The 23,103-nt window shown below is 34.6% G+C and overlaps 1 protein-coding gene across 1 annotated transcript in view; it reads right to left on the bottom strand.

Annotated features, from left to right (window-relative positions):
• The window catches only part of CDC73 (cell division cycle 73), a 117,380-nt gene that overhangs the window by 20,479 nt on the left and 73,798 nt on the right, over positions 1 to 23,103 (bottom strand). Inside the window, exons 11-13 of the mRNA XM_044266861.1 lie at positions 15,517 to 15,574; positions 8,574 to 8,609; positions 7,698 to 7,785 (exon numbers count right to left, since the gene is read on the bottom strand). Coding sequence (XP_044122796.1) covers positions 7,698 to 7,785; positions 8,574 to 8,609; positions 15,517 to 15,574 — 182 coding nt within the window. The remainder of the gene's footprint in view (positions 1 to 7,697; positions 7,786 to 8,573; positions 8,610 to 15,516; positions 15,575 to 23,103) is intronic.

Raw genomic sequence — 23,103 nt, 5'->3', positions numbered from 1 at the left:
ATTTAAAGTCCCCGAAAGAGAAGAGAAGGGGGATGGGAGTAGGTATGAATAGACACGTAAAGGGCCAGGACTCAGAACTGACAACCACCCCCCCCCAAATCCATATACCTTAAAAAAAAAAAAAAAAAGATGTTTGTTTGTTTATTTATTTATTTAGACAGAGACAGAGACACAGAGAGAGAGAGAGAGCACAAGAAAACTGGTAGACAGAGGAAGAAACAGGCTCTCCACTGAGCAGGGAACCCAATGCAAGGCTCAATCCCAGGACCCTGGGATCATGACCTGACCTGACTTGAAGGTAGACATTTAACCGACTGAGCCACCCAAGTGCCCCACAAATCCATACACTTAATTATAATGAATCCTCAAGGCGGGTATACAAGAGATCTACATCTAGGTAGAACAGATGAACAAATTTGAAATGGTCCTTAAAATAACCAGGTAAAGCAGATTTCCTCATAGGATTGGTTATCACACTAGTAGGTGACTTAATGGAACCAACACAGGAAGCTAGAATGTAGCCCAACAGTATCCTCAATGTAATTGGGGGGGGGGGGGAGGAAATTCCTTTATTTGTTTTCCAAAGTGGTTGAATCCTTTTGCATTACCTGTGGCTGCTGGGGACATAAATTGCTCATGGTCCTGAGTAAACTCCAGTAATTGTTCTGCCTGCTTCTTCCCAAGGCCTCAAGTAGTTTTCTCATATGAATGTGCTCAACAGTATCTGACTAATGTGAGGGGAACCCTCTAGATATTTTTGAAGCACTCTCTATGTGTAATCTCTCTTCTTTGGACCTCTGTCCTGGGATGCTATCATCATGGCTAGAATCATGTCATCCAATCACTTTATTTAAATAAACTTACAGTCCTACTAAAACTCCTCTCAAGATCACATTTATAATTTTATGTAAAATGTACTTTTTAATACTTTCATAATATAACCTTAACTTTGTTACTTAGGGATGTTTAAAGTTAAGGTGGGTCGTGTTTTGTTTCAATTACCTATGAAGGGCTAAAAAATTGAAAAATCCTTAATTTTAAATGAAACCAAATAAAATCTATGCCAATATGAGCTATGGGGTACAGCCAGTACTATAATTGTGTGGAGGAGGTTTCAATTATGCATTAATTACATAGCAAAGCCTCCAGCTGACTCAAACTGTAGGGGAGATGTCAGTTGCAATGAGGTGTTAAACAATGAAGGGAGTGTTTTATACTTAGAAGAAAAAATAGGCTCAGTCTATCCTAAGAATGTAGTCTATTTAATTGTTTGGTTTCTCTGTTTTGAGTCTAAGGAGAAAACCACTAAAATTTTCTTTGTGATTTCTTTGCACTGTTTACTATCTTCCATTATAAACAATACTTAAGATTTAAATTTGTAATACCCTCAGATGAGCACCGTAAGTTTCTGAAGAATGAAAAACTAAAGGCAAAATTTGTTGTTTAATATTCCAAAAACTTACTGTGAATTTTCTATAACCATTAAGGTATATTTATAAAAAATATATATAAATAGCTGTCAATTACTAAAAATTGTGAGAGTTGGAAATACTGAATTTACAAATCATAAAAATCAAAGAATTACAAAGGGCTTTAAAAATTACCTGATCCAAATACAATTAAGTGCAAAAAATACAATGCCAAGTATAATAACACTTCATAGGAACTAAAATCAAATCCCAGATACAGATAAACTATTAAAGAAGGAATCTGAAATTAGACATACACTAAATGAAATGCACAAACACACACAAAAAAACAAAACCTGAATTTCAAGTACGTAAGTCTGCCATTTTCCAAATTACCAATTGTTTCTCCCTCCTTTTCTGTTTCTTAGACATTTATTTAATATTCACCATTGGACAAACACTGTTCTCAAAGACAGAGGTCCAAATAACAACAAAGTAACAACAAGCCCTTTTCTCTAATGAGTCACAAGTTAGTTGGAACTGTGAATTCCAACTGGGTGCCAGATTGTAAAACACACAAAGCATCACAAAACAAAAACAAAAATATAGATGCATATCATACTTCACAGAATATAAACAATGAAAAAACTGCACTTGTATATTCATTAGAAGGTGGAAAGAAGACACAAGAATGCTCAAAAAAACCTTTTTAAAGCAGTTAATGAAATCCATTTTTGTGTGGGTCTGACACAGTTTCAGCTACATTATCAAATTTCAAGGAGGGCCAAAATGATTGTATTTCTTATTCACCCAATTGTAGGTGACTTGAGGAAGGAATTCATGTAATTCATAACACTGTAAGAACACTAAATGAAAAAAGTCTAAAGTATAAAACAGAAGTCCTTCTTTCCCTACTGTTAATGGAAAAAAAAGTTCAGCAAAAATTTCATTCAAGTACTAAAGTAAAAATACTGTATAGATATATTTGTGCCTCATTACCTATATTTTTTATAAAGCTATTTAATTCATAAGGTACTTAAATTCAATTCTGCATTTGTTAAAACCTGAAATCAAGTTTTGTAACTTATTTTGTATCCCATTTCTAATTAGTCATAAGTTATTGTAGAAGCAGTTATGATTTTCTTTTTGGAGGTCAGGTTGCTTTTGTTTTCGTCAAGAATTGTCATTGTTATTTTACTGAGAAAGAAGGCAGAGCATTCACATTCTTTTCCTGGATACTAATTATGTTATTGACTGAAAATATTTTCCTAATTACCACCAAAAATATTTAACAAGAATTTTCAATGTTAGATCAAACTACAAAATATTGTTATTGTACTTAACAGTGAATATAAGGCCCTGAATATTGCAGAAGAGTATTCTGTTCCAGAATAAAACCCAATTTCTTTTTCTAAAATTTATTTATTTTAGAGAGAGTGCAAGCACGCATGTAGAGGAGGGTGGTCCTCAAGCGGACTCCAACAGAGCACAGAGCCCGATGCTGGGCTCCACCTCCCTCATCTCACAACCTGAGTGGAAATCAAGTCAGGTGCTTAGGGCGCCTGAGTGACTCAGTTGGTTTAAGCATCTGTCTTTGGCTCAGGTCATGATCCCAGAGTCCTGGGATCAAGCCCCACGTCAGGATTCCTGCTATTGCGGGAGCCTGCTTCTCCCTGCCACTCTCCCTGCTTGTACTCTCTCTCTCTCTGAGTCAAATGAATACATAAAATCTTAAAAAAACAAAAACACTTGCAAAGAAAAAAAAAAAAGAGGTGCTTAACTGAATGAGCCACCCAGGTGCCCCTAAAACCCGATTACTTAATCTGAATGTCTGTTAAGAACCTCCATTATCAAAGGTTAAAATAACTAAACTGGTCCTTGGGAGACCTGGTTGTATTTCCTGCTCTGCAAACAACAACCAGAGTAGTCTTTACGCTGATCTCTCAGCATTTTCATCTAAGGTAAGAGTGTATTCTGACGATCCTTTCTGGGTCTCAAAATCTAGAAAATAGTAAATGTCAAGTATTTCCTTAGATTATTAAAAAAAAATCACTATGGTTACGTATGGTCTCACTAACACCACATTATTTGTGAGAAGAGCTAGATGAAGTTAAAGGGTGGTATATTATTGCTGAGTCTAATTTGATTCTGAACTTTTCTTCAAGATGTGATTTGTTTATAAGTTAATGTCAAAGAAAATTATACTTTTCACTGTACTCTCAATAATAAGACATTAAAATTGGGTTTTATACTAACTGCTGGAACATATTTTATTTCTCATCAGTTACAACAAATGATTCCTAACACAATCATGTGAGCTCCAAGAAGGTTGAGCTTGCAGTGTATTTATCTACATAACACTTTGATTTTTAGTTATTGCTCTGTAGTGTTGAATGAACAAAGTACAGACAGATTAAATACACCTTATAAAATTCCAGTTCCAATAATTATAAAAACCCTTCCAAGAAATGTCAGATAAAATATAACAAATACCTGAAATGTATACCTGAGCTGGAAAGAAAATAATCATGGGCCAGAAATCACTGGTGCTGCAGTGGATGAAAACGGAAGACAGGAACACTTTCTTGAGACTTGGTTTTTACCACCCACACAAAGGATGGACACAAAGAACTAGAAATGGAACCTTACATGAGGTAAACAATCAACAAAAGGATAAACTAGGGGGAAAAAATTCCAAGTAAGTTTTAAGGACGTGTATCCATCTTGATCTGGCTATAGTGTAGGGGAGGGAAAATGGAGTCCTCAATAATTTGTCAGCCAAGAGCCTACCCCAATGTCACTCTGGTCTACTCTGCATTTGAATTTATGCTATGCTGGTGGACTAGAAATCCTCGAATTGAGAATTTAACATAAAAATCAACTTTACGGGGTGCTTGGCGGTTCACTAGGTTAAGAGTCTGCCTTCAATTCAGGTCATGATCCTGGGGTCCTGGGATCCAGCCCCGCTTTGGGATCCCTGCTTTTGCCCTCTCCACCCCACCCCCGCTCATGCTCTCTCTCTCAAATAGATAAAATTGTCCAAAAAAATTAATAAAAAATAAAAAAACCAAAAATCAACTTTAGACTTGTCATATTCCCTGTGGCACCCAACAAAAGCAAATTTATAAAAATCATTCTGTAAGTAAGGAATGTCTTCAATCCAGAATTTCTTCAAATAATTAAAACTTAGTGAGCAAAACTCTAAATATATAACAAATGCCAAGACTTAATCACTAATTACATAAGGTAATTGGACAATCTGACGATTCCTATTTAATAAGCAACACTAGAGAGTACCAAACACTAGGAAAAGGTTGTAACAGAAGACCTTTAAGCCCGTTCTCTCCAACTAATGACCATAACACACACCACTCTTATCCTCTAAAACATTATGTAGAATATATAATGTTGGGTTTTCCTTTTTCTTTCACCTACCTGATGAAAAGGAGAATGAACTATCTTAAAATGCTAAATATCCAGCAGTGTTTAAGTGAGTCTGTAAACAATTTACCCATTTTAATAATCAGCATGACTGACAAAAATCAAAACAACACTACAGGATAGGGTTACCGCTTTTTCTTCAAATACACTTTACTATATTTGAACTATATGAATTCCGCAATAAATGTTTAGAAATTATTCTCTTGTATTAACTCATGGGTCTGTATGTGGGAAGAGGGAAAACAAATTTTCCCCTTGAAAGTATTTTATTAAAATGACTGTATTTTGTGATGCCTGGGTGGCTCAGCCAGTTAAACATCTGCCTTTGGTTTGGGTCATGATCTAATGGTCCTGGGATCAAGACCCACACTGGGCTCCTTGCTCAGTGGGACACCTGGCTTCTCCCTCTGCCTGCTGCTTCCCTGCTTGTGTTCTCTCACTCACTCTCTCGGACAAAAAAATCGTTAAAAAAATAATAATAAAATGATTGTATTTAATTTATTAAGTCTAGTATCACACAGGCAAAGAGAAAATGAACTTGTTAAAAAGGAGACAAACATAGCTTAGCTGAGGAAGGCGGCTGAAACACCTGTGCCGCCGTCACCCCACCATGCAGACATACATGCACACAGTGCCTTGCCCACACACATTTTTCAGTTTTAAATGAAAGACTGTTAATTCAAGATAATGTATACTATATAAAATTGTAATAACTTAGAACAAGGTCCACCCACAATTCACAGATGCAAACAAAAAAACAACACCAATAGCACAAATAATCGTCATGAGAATCTAGCATATGACATTTACAATGAGAGGCAAGCAAGGTGGATATCCTTGTCATGGGCAAAAGCTGACATCCAGAAATTACTAGCGAAACCACGGATTATCTGCCATGCTAGTAATAATGCTCATAAACTTGACAGCATTCTGAAAATCACTTAACCATGGCTCGTTTTGAGCCTTGCAAATATATATATAATTGAAAGTTATTTAAAACAATTTTAACACTGCCATTTTTCCTCTGTAAATGACAGCTAATGCAAGAAGTATAAAGATTTTAAAAAACTCATCATGATCTCTGAAAGTGGCACACCTATTCATACTAACTAAAAAATAAATACTTCTAGAAAATACTTAAAGTCTGAAGCTGGTTGGGTAGGGGAGAGATTATGTACACACCATGATGTGTGTTTATTAGAGCAGTTTGAGTGTAACTGTGATTATATTCATTTTAAACAGGAAATGAGGAAGGAAGAGAAAGACTAAAAATTTCAGGTACAAAATTCCAGTTACAAATGAAAATGGTACACATTTCTAGTTACCAAATAAATACATCCTAGGGATGTAAAGTACAACACATTGATTACAGTTAATAATACTGCATTGCATATTTGAAAGTAGTCAGGAGAATGGAATTTTAAAGTTGTCAGCACAAGAAAAACATTTTGCAACTATGTATGGTGATGGATGTTAACTGGACTTCTGTGGTGATCACTCTGCGATATATACAAATATTGAATTCTTACACTATATACCCAGAATTAATAATAATGTCAAATAAACTATATCTCAATAAAAAAAATTTCTGGAAGCTAAGTATCTAAGAATTTTAACATAGGATATAGGTTTCATTTTAACTTCAATTAAATCTTACTAATTTCTAGGGTAAAAAAACTATATTCCCAACCTCCACCATCCCCTACACCCAGGGTAAACAATATATACAGAAGTTTTTATCACTTTTCCCAATCTCTTTTTTTTTTTTTTAAAGATTTTACTTATTTATTTGACAGAGACACAGCAAGAAAGGAAACAGAAGCAGCAGCAGTGGGTGAGGGAGAAGCAGGCTTCCCTCTGAGCAGGGAGCCAGATGCGGGGCTCAATCCCAGGACACTGATCATGACCTGACCCTAGGGCACCCACTTAACGACTGAGCCATCTAGGTGCCCCACTTTTCCCATTCTTTACTACAACTTGGAGAGGGGAGAGGGAGAGAACTGGAATTTGTTTTAGAACTTCCTCAAGCTCTTCAGAAAAAAGTCAAAACAATTCATATTAAAAATTAACATAATAGTATCCTTTTCATTAGAACTTTTGCCAAAACTTTCCCTATTTTCCCTAAAGGATCCAGAGAGAAAAGACTATACAGTGGACCTCTAAACAACACTGGTTTAAAGTGCATGGGTCCACTTACACACAGGATTTCAGCTACCGCCCCCTCCACCTGCTACATAAATGCAACACAGTACTCAGGCACCTGGTGGCTCAGCTCATTAGCATCTGCCTTAAGCTCAGGTCATGGTCGCAGGGTCCTAGGACTGAGCCCCATATTGGGTGCTTCTCCCTCCCTCTCTGCCCTCCATCCCACATGGCTCATGCTTGCTCTCTCTCAAATAAACAAGCAAAATCTCTTAAAAAAATACAATAATGTATTTTCTCTTCCTTGTGATTTTTTTTAACATTTCTTTCTAGCTTACTTTATTGTACAAAACATTATATAATACATATAACATACAAAATATGTGTTAATAGACTGTTATATTACATATTACTTATGTTATCATTAAGGCATCCATCAACAATAGGCTATTATGAGTTAAGTTTCTGCAGGAGTCAAAAGTTCGATGTAAATTTTTGATTGTGTGGGGGATCAGTACCGCAAACCCCTGCACTGTTCAAGTACTCTGTACTCTGCTCTGAAAATTATACTTCAGACTATCTATAAAGCCTATAGCACAGAAGCTGAAATCGTTTTCTCCAAATAAGGAATACCAGATTCTTAACTACTAATTCTCAAAGACATCTCCATATCCAATGAAAACGACACTTTAACAAATTACTTACTTCAGGTCCTGTAGAAGGTCCTTTGCATTAAGCATGGTTATTAAAGAGGTGGTAGCTGCAGGAATTATGATAATGGGTGTTCGAGATCCTATAAAGACAAAATTATAAAGGTAGCAAATATGTTATTATTAAAAGAAATATAGTTACTTTTGTAATTAATAAATTTATAATCTTAACTCCTTTGAGCTAAAGAAATATTTAAGTCAACAATAATATTCAAAATATTTAGTAATCAGTATGACCTGAGTACAGACTAATCAGAATGGATACCATGCACAAACATCTGATATAACTGCACAAGCATAGTATCAACCTTCGTTTTGTAATCTGGCTTACTCACTTTTACTTTCTATTTTAAAAATTTTTAAGTTTTATCTTTATTTTAGTAATCTCTATATCTAACATGGGGCTCAAATTCATGATGATTAAGAGTCAAATGCTGGGGCGCCTGGGTGGCTCAGAGGGTTAAGCCTCTGCCTTCGGCTCAGGTCATGGTCTCAGGGACCTGGGATCGAGCCCCTCATTGGTCTCTCTGCTCAGAGGGGAGCCTGCTTCCCTCTCTCTCTCTGCCTGCTTATGATCTCTCTGTCAAATAAATAAATAAAATCTTAAAAATAAAATAATTTTAAAATCAGGCACACCTGGGTGGCTCAGTATGTTAAGGGTCTGCCTTCAGCTTAGGTCATGATCCCAGGGTCCGGCAATTGAGCCCTGCATTGGGCTCCCTGCTCAGCAGGGAGTCTGCTTCTCCCTTTCCCACTCCCCCAGCTTGTATTCCCTCTCTTGCTATCTATCTATGTCAAATAAATAAATAAAATCTTTAAAAAGAAAAAAATAAAATATAAAATAAGTTTAAACTTCTATGCATAACCTCACCTTTCTTCTGATTTGGGGGAGGTCTTGCTTGAGAAACTGTTGAGAGAGGGGAAAAAAATGAGAGTTACAAAATAACATTCTTATTTCCAAAGTTACAAAGCAACTAAGGCCTAAAAATTTAAATTACATATGACTAGTTATAAAGTTTTAAAACATATTGCTATCTTTCCAAATAATACCAATCTTCTCAATTTCTGTTTCACAAAAACATTAAAATGCCTTACCATTATATAGCAATATATTGTAACAAAGTGGATATACTACACTGCTAAACTCTTGAGTATCTACATTAACAGATATTATAGTCTAGCAAAAGCAGTAAATAGTTTCTTAATTAAATGATAGCCAATGCAGTAAATGCAAAAACATGTAACACTGGGGGATAGGCTGGAAGGAGGAAATGTGTTTAACTATCTGGGAAGGAAAAGAAAGGCATTATTGGGAACTAAGACCTAAAATACTTCTTACCATTTCTCTCTCTTTTAATATTTGTTTTTTCATTAGAAGAAGATTATAGGCAATGAGTCATGTGCAGGTCTATATTATCTTAAATTGCCCTTTTTTTTTTAAAGATTTTATTTATTTATTTGGGGAGAGGAGAAATCGAGCGAGAGTAGGAGGCAGAAGGAGAGAGAAACTGAAGCAGAGTCAGTGCTGAGCATAGAGCCTGATGTGGGGCTCAACCCCATGACCACAAGATCATGACCTGAGCTAAAACCAGGAGTCGAACACTCAACTAAGTAAGCCACCCAGGTGCCTCCAGTTTCCCATATTATTAATAATTGTGAATGTAGGAAATGTGGATGGGGAGATGGGAGTAATTGGGTGATGGGCATTGAAGACACACGATGTGGTGAGCGCTGGGTGTAACATGCAAATGATGAATTATTGAAATCTACATCTGAAACTAATGATGTACTTACTATATGCTAGCTAACTGAATTTGAATTAAAAAACTGTGAATGTTATGTTAAAAAATATAAATTTTTTTTCATTATTTGTCTATATAATAGACTATATAATGGAAATAGGTTTTGGCATAATAACAGCAACATCAGCCTGGTTCAAGATTAATATTTTTAGAATCTAAAAATGCTGTACATTCAATTTTCAGAATTTACACATACAAAAAAATTTACTGATGGCTTTCTGTCATGTACTATATTAAAATTTCCACTTCCTTAAATCACAAAAATAAAAATTTAGGAGATTTAAAATTCTCACTCAACATCAGTTGTTAAAAACAGATTACCATTTTTAAAGGGGATACACTCATTTTTGGAATATGTTCTTTTTTAAGGCAGTAAAATGCTACATTTTAACCTAATACTTTGTAATCCTTTCTACAGCTATTTACTGTGATAAAATTTTATGGAGTCCAGTAGTAAGATTTTTCCAGTCCCTAAAGGAGAGAAATATATATTAAATACAAGTTCATGCATATACATATTTATTAGTGTTCTCATTTCTTTCTACTTGCTAAGAAAAAAATACTAAAGCTTTCTCAAACATTTTTAAAAATAGGACTCAAGGGTGGGTATTATAGAGGGCACAGCTTGCATGGAGCACTGGGTGTGGTGAAAAAATAATGAATACTGTTTTTCTGAAAATAAATAAATTGAAAAAAAAAAAAAAAGAAATAAAAATAAAAAAACAAAATGGAAAAAAAAAAATAGGACTCAAGGAAAACACCTGATTAGCTGATTAGCTAGATAGCATCATTTGGAATATAATATATTCTCAGTAAATATTTGGTATTTGTTGGAGGGATAAAGTAATGACAGGATGGCTAGATACATGGATAAACAGGAGACAGCACTTGCTAAAAAAAAAAAAAAAAAAATGAGTAAGGGAAACAACAAAAAAGAAGTATTTGCCTGAAACACCACTGGTTTGGTTAAAGAAGCCCACACTGGACTGAGGAATTTAGAAAAAGATTCACTAAATTCAAGGGTGAAAAGACCCCATGTAAGAAAAAGATAAAATATGAAAGCACACATATTAAAATTTAGAGACATAGCAAAAAAAAATAATTACATAAGAATATAAATAAGTTCCCTGGTTAAATAAGGACCAAGGTCCAGACACAATGACAAACACACTATATTAAGCTTGATTTAAAGTGGGAGAGGGGGGAAAAAGGGCAGAATAACACAGTTCATAAGGCACAGTGATTAAGAGGAAAAATCTGTACTCAGATTATCTCAATTCCTATCTACATTTTGCCACTTCCTGGGCAAATTACCGTTGTAAGCTGAATTGATAGACCATTCATTCAGTCTCAGTTGTCCTCAACTATAAATCAGTAATAATAGTTTCTACATCTTGAAACTGCTATAAGAATCTTAAAAACAACAATGCTGGTTAAGTCCTTAATCAGATCTTGGGTCATATTTAGTATTTAGCGAACCCCGTGGTTATAGCAGCTCATCCTAAACGCTACTGCTTCTAGAACCACTAATACTACCACTACCTTCAGCAAATTCCATGACTGAAAATTTACAAGCTGAGAATAAGTAATTATTATTGATTGCTATGTATGATTTCTAATATAATTAGTCTTCACTTAAATATTCAGAGCCTTATGCACAAGGCCCTCTTATTATTGTAAATAAAACAGAAATAGTCACTGCCCTCAAAAACCCTTCAGTAAAGTAGGGGAGTCAGACCATAAATAAGCAAGCATACAAACATATTTAAACAAGTTTGAACATTCAATTATTAAGAAACAAAAAGCACGTACAATTGACAGAAAAGTGTCCTTTGGAAAGAACGCGTAGAGAGGCGTAGAGAAAGCCTCTCAAAGAAGTGGCTTTTAAGCTCAGATTTCAAGGATGAAAAGGAGTCAATGTGCAAGGAATAAGTGAAGAACAGCCCACTGAGGGGTAGAAATGTGAGCAAATGCCAAAGACAGGAAGAAACTGCTATGCTTAAGGAACTGCAAATGTATAGACTACAGGGACAAAAGAAAGAGTGGCAGGAAATGAGGTTAAAAATATATGCTTTCAAACGGAAAAATACACACACACACACACACACACACACACACACACACACATACATACACACATACACATTTTCCAGGCAACATTAGGTTTGTATGTAAATGCCACTGGAAAAAAAAAAAATAAATGCCACTGGAAAACCCTGTAATTTTTAAGCCACAAAGCGACATAATTTGATTTTCATTTCACATCTTCTGGAAAAGAAAAACAAAAAATTTAGATAAAGGATCAAAAGGGAACAAACATGAAAGCAGAAAGCTCAGGATTATTAACAACAGTACACACAGTGGTGCTACTCAAATTAAGTGTAAAGATAAGAGGGTTTTTTTTATATATATTTGAAATTTCCAAGGTCAAGTGAATAAAATGCAGTAACAATGAATTACTAGAAAATGATCATGGACTTGGATGTTGTGACAGTACTGTACTCTCAATTTCTATATGCATCTTGTTGGAAGCCAGAAATAGGTCATGGACTAACACTTCAAGAAGCACTGGTCTAGAGAAATGATAATGGTTTAGACTTAAATTCTTGTAGTAGAGATAAAGAGACAAATCTGAAACACAGAAAAGGTAAATTTGACAGAAGTCACTGACCTATTAGATGAGAGCAATAAGCAAATGTGGAAAGTGAATAATGAAGAGTAACGCCTGAATTTTTTTGCTCAAGAAACAGAGTTGATAGTGGTGCCGTTTATTCATGAAGAAGACACTTGGGAGAAAAATTCAGGCAACAGAGGTTTTACATCAGGTTTAAGATGCCTATGGCATATCCAAATGTTAGACAGTTTATACGAGATACCAGAGATAAGAAGAGATGTCTGATTTGGAGATACAAATTTGAAAATCATCAGCACAGACGTAATACTATGGAATGAGATACCAGAACCAGCACAATTTTTTTAAAATAACAAGGGGTGGGGCACCTGGGTAGCTTAGTCAGTTAAGCCTCTGCCTTCAACTCAGGTCATGATCCCAGGATCCTGGGATCGAGCCCTGCATCAGGCTCCCTGCTCAGCAGGGAGATGCTTCTCCCCCTACCCTTCCACCTGCTATTGATCTCTCTTTCACACTCCCTCTCTCTCAAGTAAATATTTTAAAAATTAAATAAGTAATAGATAAATAAATAAAATATACAAATGGCTAATTCTATCAATCTTATATGTAAAGCAGACAAACGAGTTATAGTTCACCTACCCATTTCAGGCAATCTATGAAATAGTAAAAAATTAAAGCTGGAGAAATGAAATATGCACTGTACATGCATAAGAAAGAGGCAGGAAGCAAGGATATGGGTAAGAGATTTAACCTAGAAAGAAAATGACAGTAAGGTACAGGACTATGGCTTATCAAAGGCTTATCCTTCCTAATCCACTGAAAAACATGTGCTTTTTGTTAGTTACCTTCTCCAAATAAATATTTAGAAGTTGAGAATAATTGTTGATACTTTCAAGTATCAAATTTACCCAGGGACTTGCCTGGCACAATTAGTGCTAGATAAACATGTGGTGAAAGAATAATAAAAAGGAGGGCGCCTGGGTGACTCAGTGGGTTAAGCCTCTGCCTTCAGCTCAGGTCATGATCTCAGGGTCCTGGGATGGAGCCCCGCACCAGGCTCCCTGCTCAGCGGGGAGCCTGCTTTCCTCTCTCTCTCTCTGCCTGGCTCTCTGCCCACTTGTGATCTCTCTGTCAAATAAATAAATAAAATATTTAAATAATAATAATAATAATAAAAAGGAAAAAAGTAATCAATAATGGAACTCAGTATTTGAGTCGCCCCACTGGAGAGGTAAACAAAACGGTGGTTCAGTCCTCCATTTTCGAATGATTCGAACTCTACCTACAAATAAAAGTTATGAATGGCTAATTTCTCATCTATAACATATTATACTGCCAAATAGGTTTTGAGCATTCATATATTTTTTAATTTTGAAAAGACAGCATAAGTGAACATGTCATATATTACACAGTATCTCTTCAAAACTGGGCAGCATCCCATAGGCAAATACAAAAAACATTTCTACAGCAAAAGAAAAATTCACTAATCAAGATAAAGGTGACAAACTGCTGAACATCCACTAAAATGAGTTTTTATTCATAGATGAGTGCTAAAAACTTGTGGAAAAGGAAGAGGAGATCTCACATGGAAGGGCATCAGAATATTTGTTCTGAGATATTAATTCACATTAATTTCAATCAGTTTAATCACCAGGGTACCTTGATAGAACAGTTGAAAAAGAATGATAAAATATTAAGAGTTGAAAAGACTCAGAACTCCATAGCTTACATATGATCTTCCCCAAGGTCACAAAACTGACTGATAGAATCCAGCTCCCTTAACTTCATTTTATCACATGGTACATTTGAACAACCTGATTTATTTAGATATCAGTGCCTCCCCTACCCCTTTCCTTGTCTACCAAATGATTTTGAGAAAACGTGAAATGACAATTTTAACATTATACAACACAAAAGTGCATTAGAGATCTCCAGTGGTGATTTCTCCCCTATTACACCAATTCTGAATTTCTAATGTGATCCTCTGTAGACTGACCAACTATAGCCTCCCATCCCACCCTCCCAAAGAAACACAGTTCTATATCAATCATTTGCCTCTACAATACCCCTCTACTTCACAGTTTGTATTGTTTGGGCCCAACTGAGTACGGCAATTCCTATTGCCTTTACTTTTTCTTCCTTCCTGAAAAGAACTCCTTTTTAGCTTTTTCTAGTTTCTGGCCCTGAGTACATACATGGAAGGCATTCAACTAACATTTATTGAATTTAATTGCTCTTCCTTATACTCTTAATATGACTTTTGATTAAGGTCCTCTGTACTTAAAAAACAGTGCCATAGTCCTGTTATCTGAAATAAATTTATCCAGTGTGCTCCAAAGTTAACAAATGGCTAATGAAGTCCTTCTCTTCTCCACTCATCTGCAAAAACAGGAATGATAAAGTTTCCAAACAAATCCACTGTCATAAAAAAAAATAAAAGAAAGAAAGAAAGGAAGGAAGAAGAAAGAAAGGAAGAATCAAAGAAAAAGAAAAAGTAAATACTACTCATGTCAAAATCCAGATACATGGATCCAGGACACATTCTGATATAAAAATAATCCCACTATAAGCCACATATATTCATAATACTGTACTTCTAAAGTGCTTCCAGAAGTATTTAGTATGTATAATTTACATAATTTTAGAGTTAGCTTGTAAACATACTATGAATAAAAAGACAACCAATTCTGCACTATTGATACTGCCAAATTTAAGAGGAAGAGCACTCAATTAAATTCTGGCCTGTGCATTTCCAATCCTATTCATTTTCTTCATAGCCATTTTCAAAACCACTGATGAGGTAAAAGAAGAAAAGGTACAGCCTAACACTTTAAGTACACTAAATGTAAAAACACCAAAATCAAACCCAAAACACCTAAAATGAATATACTGTGGTCTCTACATGCATTTATAAAGATCAACCTTTTTAGAAACTAGGAAGAGGGAAGAAAAATATTTCCAAAATAGCTTCAGTAATGCTTATGCTTACCACACATTTTACAGAACTGATTACAGAATCTTCTATGTTCAAGAACATAGACATCTGAAATTCTAAGCATCAAAGCTGCTGAACAGTCTATTAAAATTATAATGCTGTGCTTCCGACAGAGGAGGAAAAATCACATCCATATGTACCTCGAACAAGAAACTGGTGAGGGGATGTGTACATATACATAGTTTTTTAAAACATTTTTCTAAGATCTTACAAACACTTTCTTAAAAAAATTTAACTCTTCAACTCTACCTATTTAAGTAAATGTTCCTATTATTACTTTATATTAAAGTAAAATTTCAATTCCTTCAAAGCATTGTAGTATCAAAAAAATTTGTGACAATTAAAAAACAAACAACCAAAAAAATTCTGAAGTTTTGTATTTCACCTGGTCTTGGTACTGGCTGTGCTGCAGGAGTCTGAGTCTTACGGGCCGATGCACCTTCCTTTAAAAGAATAAAAATTGACAAATAATATTAGAATTCCTTTATATAATAAACACTTCCATTTAATTACTGCAAAGAAATTTTGTATCTCCTTGTCTTTCATTCAATCAATCCCTCCACTGAACATGTTATGATACTAAGCATTAAAACAAAAAGCAAAACAAAACAAAAAACCCCACAGAAAACAAAAACACCTCCCTTATCTTTTATGCTACTGATCATGAGGTAATAAAAGGATTCTTTAGTAGAAAATAAATTTAAACTGTTATCATATAGTTTATTCTAAGACTATAACATTTTCCAAATATTTGATACGCTTAATTGTTGACAATTTTAATATCTGCATAAATGTTATTACCCATTTTAAAATCAAGTCAACCTTTTTTCCATCAAATAGATTCAAAATGAATAAATGATACATAATCTCACATTAGAAAGATGTAAATGATGTTACTTTGCAGTGCATTAAAAAATCCCACAAACATTTCAAATTAAATGCCTTTAAAATATTCAGGGAAATAATCACATTTATAAAGACAAGATTTGCTACATTTAAGAGTGGTTGAAAATTTTAACTAAATAACAATCTCAACTAATTACTAAGCATGTAATATATAGAAGAAAATATGCTAAGTACTGAAATATATCAATTACATATTCAGGAGTAGATGCTTCTGAAATGCTTAAGATACTCAAAAAGCTGTCTTTAGTTTAACAGTTTTAATCATATTCACACTTAATAGAAAACTACAAACAAAAAAAAGCTACAAATGTAAATTTCAAAACAACTGGTACGATGACTCTAGTCGTACTCAACTGAATGAAATTTGGTAACTATCAGGGAAACTACATAAATCCATAATAATAAAAATTGGTATTAGAATCACAGAAACATTTCTAAAGAAATACTGCTAAATAATGTTAATTTTAACCATATTACATTGTCTTCAAAACTTGAGACTCTTCATAGTAAAATAATTTGGAATGGTAGGCTATACCACAGTTGTTTTTTAAATAAATAACTTAACCAAAGACATTTTAGCTTTCCATCTCATGTTAGTCCAGAAAGAGAATCAACTAAGGTATTATACAATAAACATGAAAATAAAATAAATGTTACCCATATTACTTAAGAAATCCTTATATGTAAATACTGAGTCATGGAATGTGACTTAAGTACACACTGAAACAGAAAAAAATTTAAAAAATGAGAGAGAAGAAGAACAATGAGCACACACACATGCAGATATCTTCCTGTCTACATTTTGACTGTAAGGTTGGCTGGATCCAAATCAAAGCCCCTTCTTTTCAAAAGAGTAGATGAAGTTCAAAATCACAAGAACAAAACAGCACTATGTGCATACTGAGAACTATCAGAACCAAAACTGATTCATGTGACTACTAAATTATACCTATACCATATGAAGAGATTATGGCTCTTATAACACAGGTCAGCAAAAGGTACAAGCACACAGAAGTAATATGCAAAAAAAATCTTTTCCATTACAAATTCTAACCCTTAAGTGTTTTTCTATACTTCTGAGTAAACTCAAAACTGGGTATTTTCTGTTTACAAAGTAAGCTATCATTACTTGATGACCTTCTCCTACTACAAATTATCCCTTTTTGGGAATAAGCCTTAGCCCTTGGTCACTGGAAGAGGCATATGTCTTAGGTTAGGTCAATCAAGAGTTCTCCCCTATATGTTTTATAAATTGGAACTAGCATGTTACATGGCTGCAAGGTGGTAAACCAAAAATTAGAGAAGACCATGTATCTCTTGACTCCTGGGGAAAGCCCATCTGGAGGAGGACAGAATGACACTAATATGCACAAAATGAAGAGGCAGAATACAGCATCCTTTATAACACCTATCTAGTTATAATAGCCTGCAAGGCCTCTTCTCCCCCTACCTCTTCTTGATTATATGAGCCTTTAAAATCCCTCACCTCACTACTATGCACTCCCACACACATTTTTATCTAATTAATTACTTGAGCAGAGTTACTGTTGGTTGCAACTGGAAGAGTTCTAACTTTGTCTCCTCAGATATACTGAAAATCTGAGTCAATACAGTATAACTTTGTTTAATTTTGGAGTTAGTAAACAAACACAAATAAGTGTTAAGCACAAGCACGCATTCACACACTCTCACACACAAACAAAGCTATACAGCTATTAAAGTGGAGGCTGTGGACTCCTTGGAAAAAAAAACTGGGGAGATGTTGCTGATTATGTCAGTGAATAGCCCGTTCAGGACTCCCTAGCCAATACTAAGAGCTAAAAGTTCATTCCACTCCAATCTGTACTATTTTGAAATAAAATTATAGAAGTCCTTGCATAAAGAACCTCAGAAACCATATAATTAACCTCACATAAAGAAACAAAGGTGAAGTTTTTCAAAGGCTACAAAATGGTGTATCTGGCATACGTTAAGAAAAAGGAACAATAATTTGGCAGTAATATGGGGATGAGACTGACAGTTCTATATTTTTAGAGATATTTGGATTGGGGGAAGAAAAATAATACCTATCTGGGAAAATAAAGTATCAGCAAAGAAACAAAACAAAACAAACAAAAAAAAAAACCCCAACAACTGAAAGAGCTGACAAGCTGTGCTAACTGAAGAGGAAAACTTGCTTTCTCTTGAAAAGTCAGAACAATTACAATTTCCACCAAGACTTGAGGCATTCTAGAAAAGAAATAACTGATAAGAATGGCAGAAGTGATAGAATCGTTTTTGTAAAACATAACAAGGCAAAACAAACTATGCTGTTTATAATCCTTACTTGCCTTATTTCAGCAAATGAGAAAATCTAAAAATCTTCTGGTACTGGGAGAGATAATATTGGTTATTTGCTGCTTTAAACAAGCAGGAAATAATACCATGATGTGTAATATCGTAAGAAAAAAATATTTGTAACAAGTGTCAGTATGAAAAAGAATACATTATATTTACTTAATTTGGAAAAATGCTGCTTGTATGTAACTTCATAAAATATGGAAAATTCTAAATGAAGAAAACACACAATACATATGCAGTTTATAATCTATCATTTTGACTACTGTACTTATGACAGCAAAAATAATATGTTTTAAAAATGAAATACTAAGTGTACCCTTATATGCTTTTGTCTTTCTATAGTAACACACTCCCATGAAATGTGGATTTGATATTTAGAATCCCCAACTACCAGGATGCTTTTTTAAAAAGCATCTGAATTTTAAGTACATTCAGTCTTTTTAAAAATAAAAAAATTTTGAAAAACTATGTAGAAAAAGAAAACTGCAGGGCGCCTGGGTGGCTCAGTGGGTTAAAGCCTCTGCCTTTGGCTCAGGTCATGATCTCAAGGTCCTGAAATAAAACCCTGCATCTGGCTCTCTGCTCAATGGGGGGCCTGTTTCCCCCTCTCTCTCTGCCTCCCTCTCTGCCTACTTGTGATCTCTGTCAAATAAATAAATAGAATATTAAAAAAAAAAAAGAAAGAAAAAGAAAATTTCAACTCTGTAGACAAACGACAATGAAGCTGAAAACATAGAAGATTTTAAGAGCAAAACACAAATTATAAGCACAACTTATTTTTTTACATTTGCCATAACCCAGGGGCATATGCATACGATGTCAGCCAACAAAGGAAATAGTTAACACATTCCTAAAATATACTGTATTTATAAAATATATAGATTTGATACCTCTATCAAATCCCTCATTTGCTACAGAATTCTCTATTTATTTGTCTGCTTCTCTCAACCAGTAAGCTAACTTAGGTCAGGGACTGTCCACTATGTCTCCATGCCTGTTACATGGTGCCTAATGTGCTGAAGATCCTTAAAAAATATACATTAACTAATTAAAACAAAGACATTTCCCTTAATATTACTGATTCACTACTGTTAAACTGTTTCAATCTGCTAAATAAAAATGGTAAAAATACCATAAAGAATTGTTGAGAGACTTAAACATTAATTTATTCATTCTATACATATTCATCAAAGCACGAAGTATAAAAAAACTGGGAAAGCATCAGTATAAAAAAACTGGGAAAGCATCAGTATAAACAAGAGCAAAGGGATCCCTGCCTTAATCAAGTTGTGTAATTTAATGGAGGATAAGTAAATGAAAGTTTAAGAATTATAGAGAATTACATATTTATTTAGTTATTTATTACTGTGCACATAAGTACTTTCTGTAAGTATGTGTACGTTCAACTTAGTGTCCAAAATAAAGAGGAACTAGTATTTATTAAACTAACTTCTTTCCATAAGAAAACAGTCTCTGACAAACCAAGTTCATAGAATACACCATGACCAAGTGTCATTTATTCCTGGAATGCAAGGATGTTTCAATATAGGAAAATCAATAGATGAAATACACCACATTAACAGAATGAAGGGCAAATAGATGATAATTTCAACTGACACATAAAAAGGATCTGACAATTTAACATCCTTTCATGAATAAAAACAACATCAAACACATCTTAACAAACTAGGAATGAAAGGAAACTTCTTTAACATAATTAAAACTAAATATAAAAAAATGCAAAACAGCTAACATGCACAATGGGAAAGACTGAAACCTTTCCCCTTAAGATCAGGAACAGTATGTCCACTTTCACTACTTTGATTCAACATAGCATCTGAAATTCTAGCCAGGGAAATTAGGAGGGGGTTAAAAGGGTACCTTGGTGGTTAAGTGTCCAACTCTTGGTTTCAGCTCAGGTCATGATCTCCCGCTCATGATACTGAGCCCCACAGTGGACTCTACACTTAGCACTGAGTCTGATGGTCCCTCCCTCTATTCCTCCCCCTGCTCTTGCAAGTGAACCTTCTCTCACTCTCTCTCAAATAATCTCAGGGAAGAAAAAAAAAACCAACAAAACACCTCCTTCAACTCAAAACTGAAAAAGAAACATCCCAATTCAAAAATGGGCTAAAAACTTGAATAGACATTTCTCCTGAGAAACTGACCATTCTCCAGCTGGTCCACAAGCACATGAAAATATGCTCAAACATCACTACAAACCACAGTGAGAAAACACTTCATACCTATTAGGACAGCTATTATCAAATACACACACAAAAAAACAGAAATTAACAAGTAGTGACAAGGATGTGGAGATGTTAAAATCTTGGTGCATCGCTGGTGGGAATGTAAGATTTGTTAAGTACTTGAAAAACAGTATGGTTGTACCTCAAAAAACTAAACACAGAATTACATATGATCTAGCAATTCCAACTTTTGGTATATAACCTAAGAACTGAAAGCAAGGACTTGACCAGGTATTTGTATGCTGATGTGCATAACATTATTCGCAATAGCCAAAAGGTAAAAACAACCCAATGTCCACTGACAAATGAATGGATACACAAATTACAGTTTATACATACAATGGAATATCATTCAGTCTTTAAAAAAAGAATTCTGATATATATATAAAAATTATATATAAATATAAATATTTATATATATATAAATTCTGATATATATATATATCCATAACATGGATGAATCTTGAAAACATTATGCTAAATGAAGTAGGACAGACATAAAAAGACCAATACTGCATGACTGTACTTTTATGAAGTACCTGGAAGAGTCAAATTCATAAAAACAGAAAGCAGTGTAGTTGTTACCAGGGGCTGGAGAGAGGGCAACAGGGAACTGTTTAATGTGTACGGAGTTTCAGTTTGGAATGATGAGAAAGTTCTGGAGATACAGAGTGGTGATGGCTGCACAACATTATGGATATACTTAATGCCACTGAATTATACCCTTAAAATAATTCACATATATAAATAATAAAAAATCTTTTCTAAAAAACGCAAAATATGCATAAAAGAATAAATACAGTCTAATTACAAATGATGGCAGACTTTTCAAAGGATGTCTACTCAGAGAACATCCTCTTTCCCCTTTTCAGAGCTGGACTAGACCCACAAAGGATAAACTTGTGAACAAGCTGACCCAATCACATCTTCTCTCCTTTGGATTTCAAAATCCATACTAAGAGATATGCCTAGCAATGGGAGCTACAGTTATCTGTAGCGGGCTGGCTTTAAGGAGGACTAACAAAGGACCAGAAAGCTGGTGTACAGATGCAGAAAAAGTTTCAAGTAATCATATGGCATCAGACAGAAACAGAAAAGCTTCCTTGATTCCTGACAGTTTTCCAATGTCTCACTGTGTTCTTTTAAGACCAATTTATTTCTCAGTCCTGGATTCTGCAGAATATTCCTATACCATTATAACGTATTTCCTTTTGTTCCTTATGCTGACTTGAGCAAGTTTCTGCTACTTGAAACCAAAGAAGCAGAGACTAAAGTAATATTTTAATCTCAGAGGAGATAAAACAAAAATCTATTCCTACCCAAATCCACTAACAGAATTAAAACTTTACAGTCCCAGACAAAAATGGAATACAAGTGCTTGTGAATAACATCAGAAGATACTCACTGATTAAAAAACTAAATACCAGTTTTCCATTCATCATTCTCTAAGATGTTTTCAGAATGTAACTCTAAGGGTTAATTTTATGTGTTAACTGGGCAATGGAGCACCCAGATAGTTTTGTTAAAACATCATTCTGGATGTGTCCCTGAGAATGTTGCTGGGTAAGATTAACATTTGAATCAACAGACTGAGTAAAGCAGATTGCTCTCCCCATTGTGGGTGGGCCTCATTGAATCCACTGAAGAAATGAGCAGAACAAAAAGGCAGAGTGAGAAAGATTTCACTCTGCCTGGCTGCTGTCAAGTTGGGACATCCGTATTCTCTTGCCTTTGGACCCCGCCTTAGACTTGAGCTATACCATCAACTCTCCTGGGTCTCCAGCTTGTTGACTGAAAATCCTGGACTTTTCCTTTTCCATAATCACATCTGCCAATTCCTCCCCATCCATCCATCCATCCATCCATTCATCCATCCACCCATTAGGATTTTTTCTCTGGAGAATCCAGACTAATACTAGTATAGCAAGTGAAATTTGGATCAAAAGAGAGGAAAAGAGAGTGAGACAGAATACAAAAACCTTTAACAGGGTATTCTTGCATAATGGGAAAATACAAAAAAATTTTTCGTTTATTTATCTACAGATTTAAAAATTACATCCACATAAATGTAGATGAAATGTTTAATTGTAAAACTACATTAGACTCAAACCAAAGCATAGAAATTGATCTCCTTTAATACCAAAGTCTATAATGGCCACATAAGTTTCTGGCACAAATGAGCAATTCTTTTATATGTGTCACTGAGGTTTAATAAAAGCACAATCTTTCTTATTTAAAACTGGCAGGATTTTTTATAGTGGCAGAAGGTGAGGGTTAAGTGATAATTTGTGTACCTTATGGGTCCATGGACTAAAAACAAATATACTGATGTAACCAGAGGCAGTGTAAATCAGTGCAAAAAACTTCACTTAAAAGTCTTGAACCCCAGAGGTTCTAGCTTTGACTCTGACATATTAAAAAGAGGAGCTCTGAAAAAAATCACAACCTCTCAGGGTCTTGATTATCTTGCCACCAAA

This window comes from Neovison vison, chromosome 10 (genome assembly GCF_020171115.1).
Source record: "Neovison vison isolate M4711 chromosome 10, ASM_NN_V1, whole genome shotgun sequence".
Lineage (NCBI taxonomy): Eukaryota > Metazoa > Chordata > Mammalia > Carnivora > Mustelidae > Neogale > Neogale vison.
Note: the sequence above shows the minus strand (reverse complement) of the source record. Positions and strands in the feature narration are given on the sequence as shown.